Source organism: Chinchilla lanigera, unplaced genomic scaffold (assembly GCF_000276665.1).
Source record: "Chinchilla lanigera isolate Chin_1 unplaced genomic scaffold, ChiLan1.0 scaffold00095, whole genome shotgun sequence".
Classification (NCBI taxonomy): Eukaryota; Metazoa; Chordata; class Mammalia; order Rodentia; family Chinchillidae; genus Chinchilla; species Chinchilla lanigera.
Window position 1 is genome coordinate 3,612,295 of NW_004955496.1, and position 21,868 is coordinate 3,634,162.

At 40.8% G+C, this 21,868-nt stretch overlaps 1 protein-coding gene across 3 annotated transcripts in view; it reads right to left on the reverse strand.

Moving 5' to 3' along the window:
- Positions 1 to 21,868, reverse strand: part of Arhgef38 (Rho guanine nucleotide exchange factor (GEF) 38) — a 115,928-nt gene that overhangs the window by 27,602 nt on the left and 66,458 nt on the right. For all 3 annotated transcript variants that reach the window (XM_005406225.2, XM_005406224.2, XM_013505412.1), the window contains exons 4-5: positions 11,790 to 11,934; positions 5,608 to 5,625 (exon numbers count right to left, since the gene is read on the reverse strand). In XM_005406225.2, coding sequence (XP_005406282.1) covers positions 5,608 to 5,625; positions 11,790 to 11,934 — 163 coding nt within the window. The remainder of the gene's footprint in view (positions 1 to 5,607; positions 5,626 to 11,789; positions 11,935 to 21,868) is intronic.

The window sequence follows — 21,868 nt, forward strand, 5'->3', positions numbered from 1 at the left end:
ATTAGAGAAAATTATAATTATCATTATGGTCAGAATTTCTTTTGATATTTTCCAGATTATCATCAACCATTTATTTAGTTTTTTAGAAATCACTGAAAGTAGTATCAAAGATTTCAATCAAAGAAAATCCAACTTTAGTAAAATAGTTTATTACAGTGACATATTATTCTTCTATATACATCTATATGCACACACACAAAGTCTGAGGTATTAAACAATGCACTTGCACACATCTTTGAGCTGTGCCCCTATCCCCCATACTGAGAGGGTCACAAACCAACACAGACCCTTTATCATGATCAGATATCATTATTATTTTTGTCCATAATTCCTTCCATTTGCTTCCTTTTATATTTCAACTGACAATTACATGATCATTGTTTCTTTTAAAAGAACCAAAGATGCAGTCTCCAAAATGTCTTTCTGAAAAAATGAGAAATCCTCAGGCACTTTTGACTTTAGACATACACACAGCACAGCTGCCCACGTGAGGAGCAATGATGCTCCGATATGTGCATGAGACAGACACGCAATATGGTAGAGAAGATAGAGGATGTGTTAGAGATAATGACACTCCAGGTATTGGGGGTCACGAAGCTCACCCATCTAATCCCACCCAGTAAGATGAAGTTCTGATAACCATGTGAGGGAGATGAATCCTATATCAGCTGCCTAGCCCTCGGTAAGTAGTCAAATGTGTAACAATTCCCATATATCTGGTTGAAAACTAAGGTGATTATTCACTGGTAACTATATTTCATCTTGTTCTGCCTTATCACAAATACTGTGGCAAGTATTTAGTGTCATAAATAACCACAGAATCTCATTACAAATGATGGTGGAAACTTTACAAAGTCCAGTACACAACAATGACTTTGTTTAAGCCACATCTAGTTTTGGTGCAAAGAGCTTCACACCAAATATAAGAAAAGTGTTGCACAATGAAAATGTAAGTGATCTTTAAATTATATATATATATATATATATATATACATATATATATATTTCTTAATTAGAGACAGAAAAAGGAAAGTAATCAGGTAACTATGGACCTCATTACTTGAATTTCCTTCTCTTCATGACCACAGATATCCTAAATTTAATATTTTAAAGTAGCCACAGACATCTGTACTATTACTGACCTGCTTTTCAATTTATTTCCTTCTACTTTAAAGGAACTATATATTGCTACACAAATAATAAATAGCATTTGTCATAAGTAAATAATAATTGTGAAAATATGGAACTATTAACAAATTTTACAAGATGAATGAATAAGAAAGGAGATAGCAGAGCAGTCAGCATCAGTAACGTGGACAGATGATATTTAATCCCCCCAAAGTTGCATTAATTAGAGTCACTGGGTGTGAGTGAAGAAGGGAGGAAGGGCTGGGGGTCACAGGAAGAATGATCAGTCAAAAACCTGTTCAAGAAACTAATTCATAGAGTGCTATAAAAATGAAGCAACTTCTTCACTCAACTAAGAACTCTTGGAAATTAAAAAGATAATAGCAAGGAAAAAAAACTCTCACAAGTGTCACAGAAAATGTTTAGGACTTTCCAAAAAAAAGAATGAAATTACAAAGGGTAGAAAATAAAAGAATAATCTAAAGGAAGTAGAGAAATGGTCTAGAAAGTCCATATCTAACAACAGGATTCCAAGGAAGAGAGAATTGGACAAATAGGAGGAGGTAATGGTCAGTGAAATAATTTAAGAAAAGTACATGTGTGAGCAGATTAATAGAATGCACTAAATGTCAGAGAAAAGGGGAAGAGCCACACTTTACAATTCATGGGACTGAGAGTACTAGCGACAAAGAGCAGGTCCTACTGTCCTTCTGAGAGACAGACACCAGCAAGGACTTAGGAATCAGAATGAACTTCGGGTTGCTCACAACACTAAAAGCTGGGAAACACTTACATTTAAATTCTGACAATGAGTGATTGTCAATGTAGAACTCTATTCTTCTTCAAACTATTAATCAAGCGTGAGAGGGGCTGGGGATATAGCTCAGCGGCACAAGCACCTGCCTGGCAAGCGCAAGATCCTGAGTTCAATTCCCAGTACACACACAAAAAAGTGTGAGGATAAAATAAAGATATGTTGGGCATAAGAGTTAGGAGAACCAGTTCAGGAGAGGGGAAAGAAGATTTCTAGGAGGTGGGATAGAAGCTCCTAAAGGACACCTGTGACCATTGTCTACTGCAGGCCTGAAGTCACTATAGAGACTGTCAGGGAGATGACACTGACAGCAGACACAAAACATCTGGCTGTGTTGGAAAATGATTCAATTAACTGACCATGAGTTTTGTGTTAATGATTAGTGCAAAGAAACTAAGAAATAAAGAAGAGGAAGCAGAAGAGGACAACTGACAATTATTAACTCCCAGAAGGACAAGTAATGCATTTACTCCAAGGTTCAACTCTGAAATTTACCCGGATAGAATGTAATAATTCAATAATGGATTGTTATGTGGTCAAATTATAATGTAATGTAATGTAGAGAGAGACGTTGGAATGGTGGGAAGGGTGTGTGTGTGTGTGTGTGTGTGTGTGTGCATGTGTGTGCTGGAGATTGATAAACACAGAGAGAAATTCTTGTCTCCCACAAGGGAAAATCAATAGACAATATCTAAAAAGAAAAAAGTCAAGCATGGTTTTAAGTATGAAATAAATGCCAAAATAATGAACTAAAAGACATGAAAATAATGTGTTCTGGTGAGGAGTATTTGGGGCAGCTAGAAGACAATACTGTCATTTTTCATAACAAATATTGAGATGATTAGTCACGCAAATTAAAACAACAGAAGACCACTTTTGGCCTGCTATGTTGCAACAGCATGAAGATGCAAATATTAACTGCATCCAGGGTTGGCAGGTAGTAGATAGACAGCTCTATGTGACTAATGATAATATAAGTTAGCTCAGCTTTCCTGAAAATTTCGGAAAAAGTCATCAAAAGCCCTTTGATTTAGCCATCTTTCCAAAAAATATAATCAGATTATTGTAAAAAAATTATGTACACAAATGGACACACAGCACCGATGTTTGCAAGGCTGACACAATTTGGCTGTCAGGAAAGGTTTGGTAAACTGAATGAAGGCACATATCAGAGAGGACATTGTGCCATTACAGAACAATGTGGGTTTATATTTACTGATACAGAAAGATGTCCATGGTGAACTGACAGATGAGGTAGCAAATAGACACCTAGGAAGTGTGTGTGTGTGTGTGTGTGGGTGTGTACAGCTGTGACACAAGAGACATTGCAATGTGACAGTATGAACGTCTGTCTGGGACGTGACTACTGGTCACCCTCCTGTCTTCACTTATATATTTTTTATTTTGTAGTATTTCTTTGATAATATTAAAAATACAAGGAGGAGAGAAAATAACCTAAATCATTCTGACATTAATGGGGACCTGGAAACTCAAGGGTGTCAGACAGGGCACATATATAGAAAAGAATGCAAATCGGAAGACAAAAAATGCTGTATTTCTGGGGGTTTTTAGATTGAGAATAGGCATTTTTTCTCCTTTAGAACTTGGGCCCTGGATGAAGGCTTTTTGGGGGACCCTTCAGTGGGGGATTCTAGAATTCTTGTCACTTCCATGCTACTGTCTTTCGTGTTTGCATAAGATTATAATTCAAAGTAAACATTTTAGATATTACAAATATTATTGACTCGATCTTTTTCAAAATGGACTGTGGGGAAAAGTGAACAATTTTCACTTGCTGTAAGCAAGGATGTTGGATGTCATTTAGATCCCGCCTCTCTGAACCGCACTCCCGGCTCTGTCCCTCGGGACCACACAGTGCTGGACCTGCCTTCCGCCCTCAGGAGCAGCAGTGTCCGTGGTGACCAGGGAGGAAAAGTTCTCCTTGTCCTCTGCTTTGATTCAGCCATCTGCATGCTGTGATCGCCCTCCCTCTCTCAGCTCTTGGTGTGCAGCCAGAACAGGCAAGGTGGGCAGACCCATCCCTGGCTGCACAGGCCAGGACACATGGAAAGCTGGTTTCCACACAATGCACAGTGCATCTCTGTAGCTGCAGTAGAAATCTGTGCATCTGACACACCAAAAAGAGCCTGTCCCTTTCCTGCTTGGCATCTCTGTCTCCCTCCTCGCTACTTCATCTTTTGGCTATAAAGACCTTAGCTCAGGGAAAGGAACCTAAGCAGAGTTTGTGGACATGAGTTTCTTCTCTAACACCCAGCTCTGTGAAGCTCCGACCCTCTGCACGATGCCAGAGATGCTGGCTCTATAGTGAGGCCCGACCCATCTACTCTCACTGAGGGAAACCAGGGGGCTCGGACCTATGAAGCCACCAGCAGAGAAATTCACACTGCAAATTCAGGCACCTCAGATCAGAAATCAGAACTATAAAACAGATCTAGCCACATCTGATTGTCCCATTGGATATTATTTTTTCTTTCTGAAAAAAATAAAAATAAGACTTATACAGTGAGCACCCACTGACTTCTCAAAGAAAAGCTTCTCAGCTTGGCTGAGGTACAGCACCTTGGGCTCCGGGGGTGAGGCCTGATTCCTCCCTTTCAGTTTGTAACTCTGTCCCTTCTCAGGGTTGCTCTGCAGTTAAGTATGTATGCTAGCTATTTATGACTTACATTTGTAAATTTTATATTCCTTGATGTAAATTCTCAGGACTTTAAAATACACACACACACATATACACATACACATACATAGACACATATACACGTACACATATACACACACATACACACACAGATAAAAACTCAGGACCTTGAGAGTTGATCATATTGAGCCAAACATGTGTTTTTAAAAGTTTTAGTAAATTTGAATTTAAATTTAAGTCAGTATCATTCTTTCAGTGTTAAACAGGCTGGACATGTGTTGCTTCTAGAAAACTACATCCTCCCAAGTATGTATATATATGCTTTTATGAAATAACTTCTTACTAACCATCTATTTCACCTTAATATGTCATTTCTATGCCATATGTATCTTGAATTTTTTCTCCATAAATCATACAAGAGTCCAAAATAGATCAAATCTGGTATTTTGCTACAATGCATAAGGAAGCTTTTCTTTTTTATTAATAGTCTTTTAACATTCAAAAATGATGGCACTAGTCTGAGCTTCTTTTAAAGACTGAGGTTGGCTTTAGGAAGACTTGTTCTAGATGCACAAAGATTCCTAAAGATACCTATAATTACCAGCTCTTGGGAGTCACTTAAATTATACATTAAGATACTTCCAAAATGTGTAGTAAGGTATATGTGATAATTTAATACAAGAGAGCATTTCAAACAAATTGATAATAAGGTAATATGAAATCAGATGTGTCCAAAATGGGCTAAGGACTTCTGCAAGCTTGACTTGTTTATTGAAAGAAATATATTTGATTACAAAAAACTAAAAATTCTGAATTGGACAGCTATGTTCAACAGCTTTCCCTCCAGGATTTTTATGTTTGATTTTCATTATTTTTGAAAAAGTATTTAGCATAACCATTGCTTGTGATAACCCTGACTTGGTCAATATACAACTAGCACATGTATAAAAGCATCAAATTGTTTCCCACAAATATATACAAAAGGTCAATTAAAAGAAGTACTTACTCTTGCACGTATATTTTCCTATAAGAGAGAAAAAAGTAAATTCATGTAAATCCACATATTTGAGGTAACATACAAACAGTATAAGGCTTTCAAATTTAATCATGCAAAATAAAGTAATAAGTAATTCTCATGAAGGTCCCATAGAATTAACCTCACTGTTTCATAATCATGTCTCCAATGTCTTATTTTAGTATAATTATCATTTTTGGTTTGCACTTTATACAAAATTTACAACTGTTTACTCAGAATATAGTCAATAAATTCTCATAATTTGAAAATGAATTTAAATTTACATTTTTATTTATATTATGAAAAAAAAATCTATTAGACAAAGTCATGAGAGAAAGCAAGGTACAAGAGCCTGGTATGGTGGTACACATCTATAATCCCAAGAATCTGGGATGCTGAGGCAGGAGGCTCACAAGTTTGAGCCCAACCTGGGAAGTTTATTGACTTAGTGTGACCTTGTCTCAAAATAAAAAATAAAGTGGTGGGAATGGAGCTCAGTGCAGAAGCCTTGGGGTCAGTCTTCAGTGTGTACTAATAAAAAGTTACAAGATTACAAAGCAAATGTTTGATTTGCAGAACACTATTATGAAATTCTCTCTAACATCTCTCTAGCAGATTGTGAGCGATTTCCCTGTTGAATGAGTAATTGTCAAAAAACCATCACAAGGTGTTACTAACTTTTGCAGCTCCCATTCTGCTTATCCATCTGTCCATTTCCTAATGGTCACCTCTTTGCCTAGTCTCTGGCTACCACGCTGCACCTTGCTCCCTTCCCTCCCATTGGCTGCTCTTCCTCGAGCCTGCCTTGCTCTCCCTCCAGGTACCCACCTCCCTCCATGATTCCTGTCCTTTCCCAGTGAAACCTTCCTGACCAACCTTTGGAGGGTTCACCCTACCTCACACCATATTCTGATCCCATTCCCTGCTTTATTTCTCTCCTTACATAACACTTGTTACTTTTCCACATACCATGTGTCTTTCTTATTTCTTTTCTTTTTTTGTTACCAGGAATTGAACTCAGGACCTTATGCTTGCCGGGCAGGTGCTGTGCTGCTGAGCTATATCCCTGGCCTCTTATTTCTTTTACACTGGATTCATGCACTGCTGTGACCGCAATACCTAAAAAGCGACACTTGATGGGAGCTAAAAACATTGTCAAATTAATTACTCAACAATAAAGACATCCAATTTATTCAGGTTAAATTTAAGGAATAAAGGAAATGGAAGTTTTTCTCTAAAAGCCTCACACAGATATCAAGAAATAATAATCTGCATATGAAACATGATTAGTGCAGCCTCTTATTTTCAATTTTCTGGAATACAATGAATGTTTTCAATATGAAAAAATTTTATGCCTGCAACCCATAATGGTAGATGGTTCTTTTTATATTCGGTGATTGAGAAAATAATTAATGATAAATACCTATGCTCAGCTTCATAAATTTTAAAATGGATTTAATAAGCTTATAAAAATAATCTCAGTACTCCATATAAATGAAAACAAATGTACATATGTGTGAAACTATTGTTTCCTAGATCTTAGGCATTTTATATGAATGGACTTCTAGGCATCTTTCACTAACTGGGTTCTCCTGCCTCCAACACCTCCTAGAGGTGGCGTTCAAGCACAGAATGGTTTCTTTAAAACCAGCAGCTGTCATAATTTTAGGGAATTATTAACAGAGGAAAGAATTTTCTGCTATAATGAAAGAACTTTTCCTACCATCACTCCTGGCCAACATTTCCTTCCATTCATTTCCTTTGAGCTCAACACTCTTTCCCTAACTTTTATTGCCTTCTAAGGGGGGATTTTATTTGCCCAGAGTGCTTTGAATCACGGATCAGAAAATTTAGAGAAGATGAATCTTTAAAAAATACAATTTTCCATGGAAACCAGCAAGTAAACAATTTGAACAGTTAGAAATCAAAATGCATACTTTGATGTTCAAATTTCTCTTTTAACTCCTGGAAAGGACATGGAATTTTTCTCTTTATTTTATTTATTTCAACCATGTAGCCTAAATACTGTAACACCAATTAAACACTGTGTTCAGTGTGGTATAATATTTTATAAAAGGGACCTAAGAAGTTTTTAACAGGGGAACCCACAGCTTATAGGGCAAGTGTACTGTATTAAAACATTCCTTTCTTTATTTGTTCATCATTTTAAAAAAAAATCTCTTTTAAATGAAAACTTTCCAAAAGCTAGTCCCAGCCAAGGAAAATTCAGCAAAGAGGAAGTTAAAATGTGCCTATTTACCCTTTTATGGGATAAAGTGATTTAATACTCCTATCACGGCACCTTCTCCCCGCATGCACTCATTATAATTTCCCTCACGGTTGAAAGTTTTTATGTGACTATTCCTGAAGGGTTGCATAGTCTTTGTTCAAACATGGTGCCATAGAACAAGGAACTGAGAGAATTTTGAAAGTGATTTTAATTTTTACTTGGAACTCCCCATTTAGAAAAATAAGCATACAATGGGGTGAATGAATTGAAATGTATTCCTTTAGATTCTGCATTGCAGGAGCTTCTAGATTTTCTGGATGGAAAAACTACAGGAAAAAAGTGTCCGGGTGATTAGAAGTTAAGGCGTTCCTCCCAAGGGTTGATGTGCCCTTGGTTGGCAAGATAAATATGGATGAATTTATATAATAATGCAGCACAAAACCCATCTGTCCAAAACTTAGAGAGCTTCTTTCATTCTTTTTCTATTACAATATAAACAGACCTGTGGGGCCTCTGAAATGTAGCAGGGACTTCAGTGCTATTTATAACTAGCAAAACAGAAAAAGGAGGCAGCAGACAGGCTGTTCTAATTATAGCTCTGCTTGCATTAATAGCCATTATGTTTTCACTTTCTTCTTACAGCCAGAAGCCTTAAATAACCCCCAAAGAACCTAAGCAACCAGATCTTTAGCAAACAACTGCTAAATTTCTAGAGCCTATTAATAGAATATTGCACATAAGCTTAGGGAGCATTAATGCCAGGCTGCAACCACTGGTGGTTAAATAAACAAAAACTTGCAAGTTTCTTATTTGCAGACTATAGTCGTAGATGTGCATAGTACTTCCGGATGGGTTTACAGTCTTCCCTCTGTGAAATTTCTGCATAGATTAAATTGATGAAAAAAGCCCATCTCCTTCCAGGTCATGGCCTGTGGGCATTGTGGGCCAATTTCTTTCTCTAAAGTAGTTCTCCAATGTGTATTGGAACCCCATGTGGGTGAGTAGAAGGGCAGATCCCAGACTGGACCGCAGGTGATCCTATTCTTGGGGGTTGGCAGGGAGTTTGGGTGATGATGCAAGGAGTTCATTGTTATTGCACATCCCAATGGACTGGAGCAAGGGACATATGCAACCCAGAAACACTGCCCTCACATTTCCGAAAGATTCAAAATTACCTTCTGGAGACAAATACTACTTTCTCATTTGAATGATAATGGGCTTCAGAGAATAACCAAAGGTTATGAGCTTGAATCTGTTACAGAACCAATATCTTTGCTACCTTTTTGGAAATTAGTCTTGAACCTCAGGCCCTGGCGCCCTGCTTAAATGAACTCTTGCCTTGTTATTAAACATTTCTGATGGGTTTATTTATCTCCCCGACTAGAGTTTGTGTTCCTGGGAGGCAAGTACTATATTTATATATTAAAAGTATGTGTATATATTTTCAACATTATCTTGCAGTCTTAATAAATATTTATTAGGCTCCTATAAGCATATTTTAGTTTTGGTTAAGATGCAACCTACATGCTTTAAAATCCACTTTAGCTTCTGGGGCATGAAGCCACCTCTCTCGTGGATATTGCTTCAAACCACGTTTCCTTCCTCACAGAAGGAAAGCGAGGCTGCGCCTAATACTCATCAGAATGGCAACCATGCTTGGGCTCCGTGTTTTAGCCACAAGGAAAAGGCAGAACGACAGTAATAGCTTTGACTGATTGCTTGGCAAGGGAAACCAAGCCCTCTGGTGTTGGCAGACTTTCTCTGGCCTATAAACCTGTTTGAAAACCTGTTTCTCAGAATTTAAGGCTCAGTTCAATTGAGGTCAGTATTATAGTAATGTCAATAATGCCACAGCTCTCAGCCCTGAGGCAAAGCAGCACAATTCATCATTAACTTTATTTCCATGGGAAGGCAACTTTTGGGAAAATAGCTCGAACTTAAACTATTTTATTTTGATTTTCTTTCCCCTAAGAAATAGTTCTGCCAATACTGCTTCCTCTGGATTTTGTGGTTCTGAGTGTTAACACCTTCCAGTGGCTACATTTATCTCCAAAAATCAGAACAGCTCTGAATATACAAAATTTGGGGCATCATAGGACAGTAACTCAAAGCTTTCAGAAAAAGGTCAAATAAGTCATTGGACCTGAAAGTAATTTTCAATAATTGATACCAGATGAGATTTCAAAGTTACCTCTACCCTTTAGGGCATACGAGACTGAGCTAGACATCCAGGGATGTTCAAGCCGGGTCTATGTGTTTCCCTCAGGAATTAAAATTTAAGGAATAACAAAGGGCCATCCTCCTGTGGAGGCAATTCCACTTCTGGTGAGCACATGTCCTGCATAGCTGAACCTTATCTGCCCAGCTGAGGACCCTCCATGCTTGAGTTGGATTTGGGCTGCTGGCCTGAGAAGCTAGATTTTCATTTGCTCTATCTATTTCTTCTGCTTCTAGAAATAGAAGAAAGAAAATGATTCAAGATAGTTGTTACTGGATTGGATGTTGCTTCTTTAAGGTAGGAAAGGTGTTCATCCCTATCTAGGATTTCACTATATTTTTTCCCAAAGAGAAAAGTAGCTGTACATTTGGAGGACTTTGATCCTTGCATATGAGCTTATTACGATTAATACAACTTCAGACTTTACTGTTGCTGTGGGTTGTTATGGTAGCACCAAACTGAACGGAACATAGAAGTATTTAACTGGAGCTGATTATGACGTATTATATTTAAGAATTGACATAACTGATGATCACACTGGGCTCCTTGTGGGTTGAGTACAAAGTCCAACTTATTTTTGTTTTCTTAGCATCCAGACCTATGCTTGCCACAGCACAAACGCTAAACACAGTATAGTGCCTTGAATATATTGCTCTCCATGATAGGAAAAGCATGGTCAGAAAGTTGCTATTTCTTCATGGCCAGTAGAGGGCAACCGAGTTGAAAGTTCATTCATTCGTTCACTGAAATTCACATGTCCACAATGAGCTCTGCTTCAGATCTAACTCCAGTCTGGAAAGGCTTCCTCCAGAGAAGTCTCTCTTTCTCTCCCGGTTTCACCTTAACGCCTCTCCACACTTCTGGCACCTCATTCCGTCCCTTTTCCCTCTGCCTTGCCCTCATACTACAGTGTACAAGGGAAATGTTTGGAATAGACTGGTGTGCACTGATTTACACACCACAGCTTTCTGTGTCGCTTGTCCCTGGCCTAACTGTGGTCACTGACAGCGAAAGGTTATAGAGAACCCAGGGTAAGATGCCGAGTCAGAGAGTAACGTTAACTTTCAGAGTCGGGAGGCCGTACACACGAAGAGCTAGCCAAGTCCGCTCAAAGCTTCCCTCTGCCCAGCCAACTGTCTGTGTATTAAAAAGCATCAAATGGAAATGAAAACTCTGATCGAGCATGGTTTAAAAAATCGTACTTCTTCTTTCTTCTATCTTTTGGATTTGTGTGTTGTGCAGCCCCCTCCAGCATTTCGGGCTGAGGATGGAGGGCACGGCCAACTGTGCTGATACTGACTGCCAGTGTGCCCTCGTGCCCCACAAGGTACCTGGGGGAAAGGGCGGCCACTTGAGGTCCACAAGACACCCATGAACCCCATTAGCACAGCGCCCCTGTGTATCCCTGGAGCCGTGTGGGGTTGCCAAGTTACGGTAGCTTTAAGAAAGGGTTTTCCTTTTAGACTTCATTACTATTTTGATACTGCACTTTTCTCTCTCTACCAAGCCCTGAATTTTCTCCAGTGTTATTTTTAGTCAACCTTTCAGGGAAGAGAAAAGTGGGTGCAGGCTTCTGGCGGGGCTGCTGTCCCCACAGAGAACACAGAGCAGAGCAGAGCACCCAGCAGCCTCACCCAGCCGGGATCGAGTGAAACGTTTCCTACACAACCCCTGCCTGCCTGCCGCCAGGCACTGAGTGGACACCACCCGGACGGCCTTACTTACTTTAAGGACTGCAGGCAGGGGCCCACATGTCGCATCAGCTCCTCCTCCTCACAAGACTCCAGCACGCTCTGTGCCTCGTCGTGCTGATAGCAGTAGATCTTATAAATCTCTTCAAGCGGCCCCTTAATCTGCAAGAACACCTCTCCTGAAAGATGCAAAATGGAGCAAATGACGTCAAACCAGAGCAAACCAGCCCTTTGGATTTTTATTATTCAACAGTGTTGATTACTGCAAAAATGTTGGATGGGTCTCACTTTATCCTCAGGTAATTTAAGAAGTGTGTTAGCAATGGGAAATTTTAACTCTCTTCTTCCTTTCCTCCTCTCTTTTCTCATTTACTTCTTTCCTCCCTCCCTCCCTGTCCTTTCTCTCTTCCTCCAACTTACTTCCTCCAACTTCCTTCCTTCCTTCCTTCCTCCCTTCCTTCCTTCCTTCCTTCCTTCCTTCCTTCCTTTCTTCTTTCCTTCCTTCCACTTGCAAAACAAAGGATGAAGGCTTGAGAGAGTTAGACATTAAAGGAAAATTGCTTTTCCCAGAGGTGACTATGCACCAGGTTGGTGGGCAGGATGGTGGTTCAGACATGAGGAGGAATTTTAGGCACTAGGTGAGTGATTTTTCTTTTTTTATCTTTTTTTGAGACTGGGTCTTGCTATGCAGTTCAGGCTGATCTTGAGCTCACTTTGTAGCCCAGGCGGGTCTCAAACTCACAAGGATCCTCCTGCCTCAGCCTCCTGAGTGCTGGGATTACAGGCATATGCCACCACACCCAGCTGTGACTTTCCAATATTTATTTCATTAACATTTCCTGGGTTCTCCAGAATTTAGAGCCATGAAATATTTCCTTATATGTGATAATAAAAGGAAGAAGCCATAATCTGATTCTTTATAACAACTAATTGGGTAATACTATGAACCAAGACAATGAATGTATTTCCATGAGGCAACTTGAGCTAACTGAATCTAGGCATTTAATGAATCCTCTGATATTATGATAAAATTGGGTCTATAAAGTATATATTGGAGGACAGCTTGATTTAATCACTGTTCCATCTCTTAAAACTGAGTGGCCAATATCTACCTCCACCCATGTGTTAAACGACTGGGGAGATGCAGAAGAGACACGTGACAGCACCTGCTCTTGGAAAGACTAGAGATTTGAGAATGATGGTGATTTGGAGGCTGAATTGATTGACAGTAACGTGGGCCTGTTTGTCTGTACCTGTTATAATAACAGGAAATCCCTCTTCATACAGAAACACAAATGTCCTCGTCCTTAGGGTTGCGGACAAGTTTTGTGCACATTAACTGCTACATTCCCTGTACACAGGGTGGAACAAGAGGATATTCACCCATGGTGGTTAAGGATAAGCAAGTCTGAGTCTGACACAAATCATTTCTTCAGTGTCCTGCCGGGGGAACACAGCCTGGACTGTTGTCCTGTGAGCCTTGAGTTTTATCCCCCACACTCAGAGCATCTCTGGACCATCCATCAGGGGCTGCAGCTGCATGGACACTGAACTCGAGTCACAAATCAGGCCTCTGTGGTGACTTTGGGAATAACAGTTTAAAAATCATTTGAGCTGCTTTTCTCTACATTATTCATAAAGTGGAAATAATAGTATCTACGGTACTACTCCAATTAATTTAAGAAGTAGAAAGATGGATGCCACTGACGAGTGGTCACTGGCCTCTCAAAGCTGCTTCATGGTCCCTAGAACTAAAACACTAGTATTTTAAAAGTATCATAGTCTTTTCTAATTCATAGCCAGTCAATAAGACTTTTCTTTCCTTTCATTATATGTGATTTTCTCTGTGATTGTAATTAGATTCTGAGGTAATGTGGAGGGTGTGTGTTATTTGTGTGTGTGTATGTGTGTGTGTGTGTGTGTGTGTTCTTTTTGTGGCTATTTGTTTTAATAGTCTATAGGAAACCCAGTGACTGTGAGCATCTTTAGAGCTGAATGGGTGAAGGATTCTTGTTTTGTTTCTAGGGTTTTACTGAATGGATCCTTCCAGCTGTATTGGTCTTATAGATTTGCTTTATAAGACAGTAGCACAAACAATAAGAAATAGTTCACACAAAGAGAAAATAAAAGAGGACAGCAACTAAATGTAGGGTTGGGCATAAGGCGAAGAGAAACCCCTAGCAGCAGAACCAGGGAGTAAAAGGAGCTGGGGTGTTGGATGGGGAGAGATTGAAGGCCCAGAAGTAAGAGAGAGACAGGGTGAGCTGGAGCTCCCTGCAAGTTGAGAACAGAAGCTCGGATGAAGGTGTAAGTGTACGTGCTCACTGCTAAGAAAGTAGGATTGGAGACTGAAAAGGAGAGAAATAAGGACAGCCTCACAAATCCACAGTAGGATCAAAACAGGAAGCCAGAAAACAAAGACAAAGACTCTTGTTTCATGCACAATTAAATCATTAACTGCAAATTCCCTCGTATGTTCTTTAATAGAAGTGCTCTGGTCTGAAAGAATTTATAGCTCTCCCCTTAATGGCAAATCCATTTTTTTACTCTATTCCAAGTAAAATTCTGTTGGGGCTTTAATAATAATTATTAAAGTTAAAAGATATTTAAGTACTCTAATTGAAAGTCATTTATTCTCCCAAAGGCTGAGTGTAACACTGGTGGGCAGAACGTTTGATTCCCCTCCCAACCCTTCAATGTATTCTACTTCATAATTGTGCTGGCTAAGAGAGGTGTCTTGCAGCAGAAAGTGATTCTGTTTCCATGGTAACACAAGCCTCTGGGCTGCGATTCTTGACTGGTGAAGGACATAGCTCTGTCTAATGTATGTGGATCTGAAGGGATGATTACTAGGGAGAAGAGACTGAGCCAAGGCCAGCAAAGGTAATTTCACCTGGAAGCCAGTCATCGAGGCCCCAGAACCTTATACGATAAATAAAACTACTGTGATCTTTTAAAAAATCTACAGCCCATAAATTTGTACGTTGACTTTCCACCAAAACAAAAGCCATGTGATTTCTGCTTTTAAATTTCCTTGGTGATCTCCTTTAAAAACAACTCCCAAAGATACTGAACACATTCTGTGTCCTGAGGTGATTGTTCCTGTGTTGTAGATATTTTCCTCCTCTGATGTATTCACATTCTTCTTCTTGATCCAGCTCTTTCCTTGTAGATCCTCAAGTTTTTCCCCACGATACACTGTACAAACGGGGTGGCCTCTGGATTATTCAGATCCTGCTCCAAGATGAATTCCCCTACAGCTGAATAAGCCAGGGTAAAGCCACTGATAGTCAAGGGATCTTCTTGTCCTAGGCTTTGTTTAGGAAAATGATGAAGGGAAATGAAGTAGTTAAGTTTTGTTTGTTTGTATTTGGCAATTTACTGGATGACTATTTTGCACCAAGCACTGTGGCTCCTACCACAGATGCAAAGAACCAGCAGTTGCCCTTAGGAGCTTCTATGACCAGCAAAGGAGAGTGTGCTGTTTATCGTGGTGCCAGTCCAATAACTCTGCTGAAAGCCCAGAGGGTCCTGTTCAACCTGGGGGATTCTGGAGCAATGTTCATCACAACCTGAACTTGTAATAAGAGCCCTGAGTGAGTGCCAAAGCAGGGAACTAGACCGAAGGTAGGTGGGGTCTGAAACTGTGAGCAGTGTGGCTAGATGGCTCAGGAGGAGGCTGGCGAGGTGGGCAGAGCCTGGAGCAGCCTGTGCACTGTGAGGAGCTGGAGCCTGTGCCTAAGTGTGCTGTAGAGGCTCAATGGGTTTTAGGCAGCAAACCAACCTGACCAGACAGTCAGTCAGATGACAGTCAGTCATCTTTAGAAAGATGACTGCAGTGACAAGTCATAGGAGAGACGGCATCATGAGGGAATCAGTGAGGCTGGAGAGGAGAAGCCAATGGAATGAGGATCTTCTATAATAATAAAAGAAACTGTGAGGCTAAAACAGGAAGTTACAGCCCCAAAGAGTGCTCTTTGGGCTAGGGGCACGGCTCTGGGGCAAGGCATGTGCAAGGCCTTAGGTTTGCTCCCCAGCACTGTGAGAAGGGTGCTTCAGAGTCAACTCCTTGGTTCAGTTCAAATCCTGGTTTTACTAGTCAACATGTGACATGTGGAAAAGTTAGGTTCCTTAATTTCCTCTTCTGTGAAATGGTGTTAATGATAATAATAATAATAATAATAATAATAATAATAATAATGTTACTTGAGTGGGAAGGAGGTATGTTTTGTAATGTATTTACATCAGAGTGCATGTGTGGCTGCTCTGTAGACGTCAGCAACTAAAGCAGGGTCAGGGAGTGTGGAGAAGGGAGGAAGAAGGGGCACAGTGGACAAGGCGAGAGTGGGAGGGTGACTCGAAGGATGGCGCAGGGCTGGTCTCAAGGACCAGGTGGCCAGACACAGATGATGTGATAGGGAGACAGTTCCGGTGGAAAAGGCATGACTTTAATTCCAGGTGTAGAGTTTGGGCTGCTTATTATACTCTGTGGGAAAATTCTGTATGGAATTGGGCATATGAATTTGGGATTCAGATTTTTACACAACAGAGAAACAAATGACTCATTATGCTGGTAATGTTTGGGTTTTATTTTCTGTCTATCCCAGCTGAATATAATTATAATCAACACATTGATTTTTTTTCTCCTTCAGTAGGAAAACATTTTGGGAAAAATCCTGAGTAGCTGAAGAGTAGTTGAAGGCCTACTCTTTACTACTACAGAATTCTGTAAAAATATGACAGGAACCCTTACGTAGGAAGGGCATAAAGTGGATATTACTTGTAGGAACAACACCAAAATATAACAAATTCAACTCTCAAAACCAACTAAGATGATGTTTAAAAAGAATTTTAGTTAAAATTCAAGGTCTGAGGTATATCCCCCAAGAAAGCCCTCTGTGGCTCTAAGTAAAACTTGTCTATCAGGACAGAGAATTCGGAATCCAGAGAAGGAGTTGGGTGGCTCTGAGAAGTTGGCATGGTCCACTCTTCAAATAGAAGACTGGTGACCTGGCTGCCAAGACACAGGCCTCTGGCTGCCATTTCCCTGAGGGGCTCACTCCTGAGTGAAAGGGTGTTCCCAGGAGCTCTCCCCTGGTTCGCTGCTCCTCTGTGCACTGGGCTCAGTGGCTAGGGCTAAGCGAGCACTAACTTGGCCAGCCAAATGCCAGCTCACTTGTGTCTCTCCTCCTTTCTTTCCTGACCTTCTTCTGTTCTCCAGGAGAGGGCAAAGTGACAGAAGATCTGAGTAGAAGTTGGAAGAGTACGTGATGCTCAATGAAGCCACAGGCCTTTGCCTTTAGTCTCATTTAGTTCCTAGGTAGCCTGAGGATAAAAATGACTGCTGAGGATACTTCTGGGACCCTGGCTAGAGTTATAAAATCCAACCAAACACAGGTGACAGATGAGGTAGGCAGCCACAGGATTAAGACAAGTAAATCCCTTGAGTATTAATTTTATTGAGATTTGAAGAGAAGAAATCATTATTTTCATTTACAAGGGGTTGGAAACTGTGCATGAATTCCTAAGATGAAACAAGTCTTCAGAGTTATTTTGTGCCTGCGGCTGTGGCCTCTGATCATAACTCCACATTCCCCAGGGCTCATGGTATTTCTTTTCTGATGTGAAGAATATTTCCATGAAAGTTTTTTTGAAGCACCAGATTGGGAGATGTTCAGAAAGATGTGTTCTTTGGATTTGATGATTCTGAGGTCCCTGGCATATTTGAGGGGACCCATAATTTCAGAAGAGTGGTTTTACTTTATTATTTTGTGAATGCACCAGTGGATCTCTTCATCGCTATATGTTTGCAAGGACAATTACATTCATTTTGAGGAATTGGTACATATACGCATTGCATCTGGATCATTTTTACTTCTACCCTCTGCTTTCCCACTCTGTCTTTCCCCAGGCCCCCTTCCCACTTCCGGAGTCTTCTGGTTTCCTACCATCTTTCATTTTGCTCTTTAAATTAGGTATATTTGAAGTTTCTCAAATAAGAGAAATGGTGTGATATTTAACGGTTGGTGACGGATACATTTCCCTTAGTACTGTGGTCTCAAGATCAATCCATTTTTCCTGCAAATGCCTCACATTTATTCTTCCTTGTGGCTGAGAAAATGAGAGGTGAGAAAGAGGGGCCCAGAAGTGGAGCTGGACCCTATGGACAGGAACAGAGGGCAGGATCCAGAGTGGTGGGGTCTGGTCTGTGACCCTGGCCATGTCCTGTGCTGTGGGGGACCACAGGGCCTCTCGAGAGGGGCTTTCTGCAGCTGAGGTGGTGATCTCCAGGCACACCTGGCCATGGGCACATTGCCCGGGGTCTTGGTAGGACAAACTGAGGAGCGCTTGTGAGCAGTGGAAACAGACAGTTAATGGGGTGAAAAGAGTGCTGGGTGGTATTTGGGAGACCTAGGGTCCTCCTGACAGTGTCCACAGTTAGTAACATCATTGGGCAAATCAAGCTTCTACTATTGTCTCAACAGTGGAATACCTGACTTTCAAGTCTGAGGCCAAAACCAGCATTCAGCAAGACAGCTCTCTGTCTGGATGATAACTCGTGGTCTGTTCTTGAACATTGTTGACATCTTGAAGAGTTTAATTCCGAGTGGGCAGTTTTTCACCTGATACATCTGGATAATATTGAATGTCTGGGAAAGTTTAAGTTGTTGCTCACTGGATTAGGAAAAGGTGGGCTAACTTATCCCTACTTGCGATTTCCAACTCTGAGGAAGACCCAGCTCTTGCACCGACCCATGGTTCTCCATTGATCTCACCTTAGTAATGACTCCTCTTGAGATGAGCTGCTCAAGCTGCAGCTGGGGCTCTACGGTACCCAGCCGTCTCTGAAGTGATGCTGGCACAGACCAGATGGGCCATTAACAGCAGCAACATCCATTCCTAGTTCCCTCTGTGCCCTGCCAGCGCACTGCATGCCTGTTTTTATCTCTGAATTTCATTCACTGAGTCAGCACTGATGAAGGATGACCTCTGGCAACCATTCAACACACAAGAATTCCTTACATTTTCATGGGGTGTGCTCCAACTCGTGTGTCCTTCTTCTGTGGATGTCGGTTGTCTCTACTTAAAATAGGAAGAAATGAATGCAGAGTCCCTGGCTAGTTGCTTCTCCACTCTTCTGAAGTCTTCTAAATTGACAGAATTTGGACCCGCAATGCACCCAGTTTAAATTCTGACCTGGTCCTTCTCACATGCCTGGTAGTGAAGGCTTACCCAGGATGTGTGCAAAGATGTGTTGGTATGTGTGTATACATGTACGAAGTGAACTAAAGTGCAGGTATGGAAGTCCCCAGGAAAGGGTTATATTTCTCCCAGAGGAAAGATGCCTCACAAGGAGATGGCTTTTCTCTTACTGCACGAAGGAAGTGATGACGAAAGCTGAAGTGGCTGTCTTGGGCCCATGATTTCAAAGCCATGTGCTGAGGATTTTGAAGGGAAAAGCTGTAAGCAGCCAGTAAACGGCAACACCAGTCCTGGACAAGTACATCATGGATTTCTCATTCTGTGTGAAACATGAGTGCTTTCTTGGTTAACCCTTGGGCCAGTTTTCTATTCATGGGCATATGGAATCCTCAGTGTTCCAAGTGACTTGCCCATAGCCACAGAACTAGTGGTGATACAGCCAAAATTAGAGCATAAATCTGTGTCCTAAAGGCCAGTCTCTTCCAAGCCATTGTATATGTTCAAGGTCCATATCCCACATACACCCACCTTCTTTTAGCTTCCTGGCAGCTGGGAAAGTGTCCAGGGCTTCACAGGAAGCTGAGGACTTCAGACTTTACTTCTATGTGTACTCTGTACAATATCTGACCTCTCACAGGGCCACTCAAATCTGTCTCTGCCTCTCTAGCACTCCTCCCTCTTGCCTCCCCCAGAGGGCTCCACCAGCACAGCATGCCAGAAACTGATCTCCTCAGAGACTAGAACTATAGGGTTTTACTAACAACCTTCATTTTTATTGCAAAATAAAAGTCCTAGAAGCCCCAGGACCCATCCTGATCTCACTTGGGAGACTATAGCCTGGCAACTGCCTCTTTCTGGGTTTTCCTTTTCTCTGGGGATTAGTCTGTACTTGAAACTGCAATTTTTCCACTGCTATATTCTCTGAAGCTGGCAGCTCTCCTGTTACTGTTAATATTTTGGAGAAATGCTCTGATCTTTCAGCTTTACACCTGGGTCTTCCCCTACGTTGCCCTCACATCTTACATATTCTATTATGAAAACCTGGGACTTGGGCCAAATCTGTGTGTGCCTTGACTAACACACACACACACACACACACACACACATGCATGCACAAACACTAATACTAATATTAATATTACTAGAAAATTTTCCAGTAAGCTATGTTGTGGCATCTCTTGCATAGCATTATGACATGATTTTCAGTGGTTAATACTCTTCTCTCTTTTTTTTTTTCTGATACCAGGAATTGAACTCACGATCTTGCACTTGCCAGGCAGGCTCTGTGCCACTGAGCTAAATCCCCAGCCCCAAGAGAGTCACAGACTTGTTTTTTTTGTTGCTGTTGTTGTTGTTGTTGTTCTTTTTTGGTACCGGGAATCTAAGAATCTTGCGCTTGCCAGGCAGGCACTTTTGCCACTGAGCTATATCCCCAGCCCTGCTAATACTCTTCTCATAAAGTCAACACTTCCATCTTTTACCAAAAAAAAAAAAATGGCTTCAGGAGAACAAAATTGGGCCACGGAGCAACAGTGCCTTGTCTACACCTTCAAAGAACAGAAACCTTACTGAATCATACCTTTCTCTAAGGATGAGCTCATCCTCAGGAGAAAAGTACATGAAGAGTGCGCTTATGACAGACTTCTTTCAATCTGGTCCTCAGCGTAGTGTGCCCGCAGTGAGCAGGTAAAGTATACTCACATCTTTAAAACTTGGACACATTACCATGTATACACATCAAAGAGAGCACAGTTGCTGCTTTATTGCTCTATCTCTACTGCTATGTAACCAACTGCTCCAAAGCAGCATGGCTGAACACAACCACTCTGATTTTCTTTCACAATTTTGTGGGCTGACTAGGCTCAGCTGTGTGGTTCTTCTGCGCAACTTGACATCCCCACATGCGGCCACTCAAGGGTTTAATTGGACTGTTATGTCCAAGATGGCTCAGTCACAAGTCTGTTCCCTTGGAAGGGACAGTTGGAAGTTTGGCCTTAGCTGGGATGCTGGGATGCTGGAATTGCTGAGCCATTTTTGCACTCTCCCTGGTCTCAGTCTTCTTTCTCCCATATCTTCTTTCTGCATCATATTTCCAATAGTGGAGCTGGAATTGTTCAGTGGCAGGCTCCCAGAATCACAAAAGCAGAAAAATTGCCATGATTTGTTGAGACTTAGGCCAGGTGCCCAACACATTGCATTGTTATTGCATTGTTTTGGTTAGTAAGTCAGAGTCCCTGTGGGGCTAGACTACCTGCAGTGTGAATCTAGGAGACACAGTTTCTTGAAGGCCGTTATTTGGCTACTAGCTACTTCAATCATTGTCACTCTGCCAAATGTGGAAATGATACTCGAAAAAGTTAACTATCCCTTCCTAAAGAACATGTATCTCTATATTAAATATACAAATTATCATGAGGCATAAGTTCTGGGAGAATCTAGAAAACATACACACCTAGCACATTTGATTTGTTTGAAAAACATGATCAGGACTTCTGAAAATCATGCACATTTTATTCATTTATGAATCAAAGTTTATGAATATAGCATTCTCAGGACAATAGCAATTTAATAGCATTCTTTTACACATTCTTGAAATCCTCTTCTGATCCTGACAGTTAATTATCCTTTTCTGCTGATTGTACTATGGTTATATGAGATGGGGAATGTGACATACATAGAGCAAGTGGGTGAGGGATGTGTGCAGACTATTATTTTTGTAACTTTTTGTAAGTCTAGTTCCAAGTTTAAAAGTTATACTGAGAGGCCAAGGAAGGAAGACTGAAAGTTTGAACCTAGCCTGGACAACTTAGTGATATAGCAAGAATGTGTCTCAAAATAAAAAATTAAAAACTCCCAGAGATGTAGCTCAGTACTCTGGATTCAATTCCCAGTACCAAAAAAAAAAAAAAA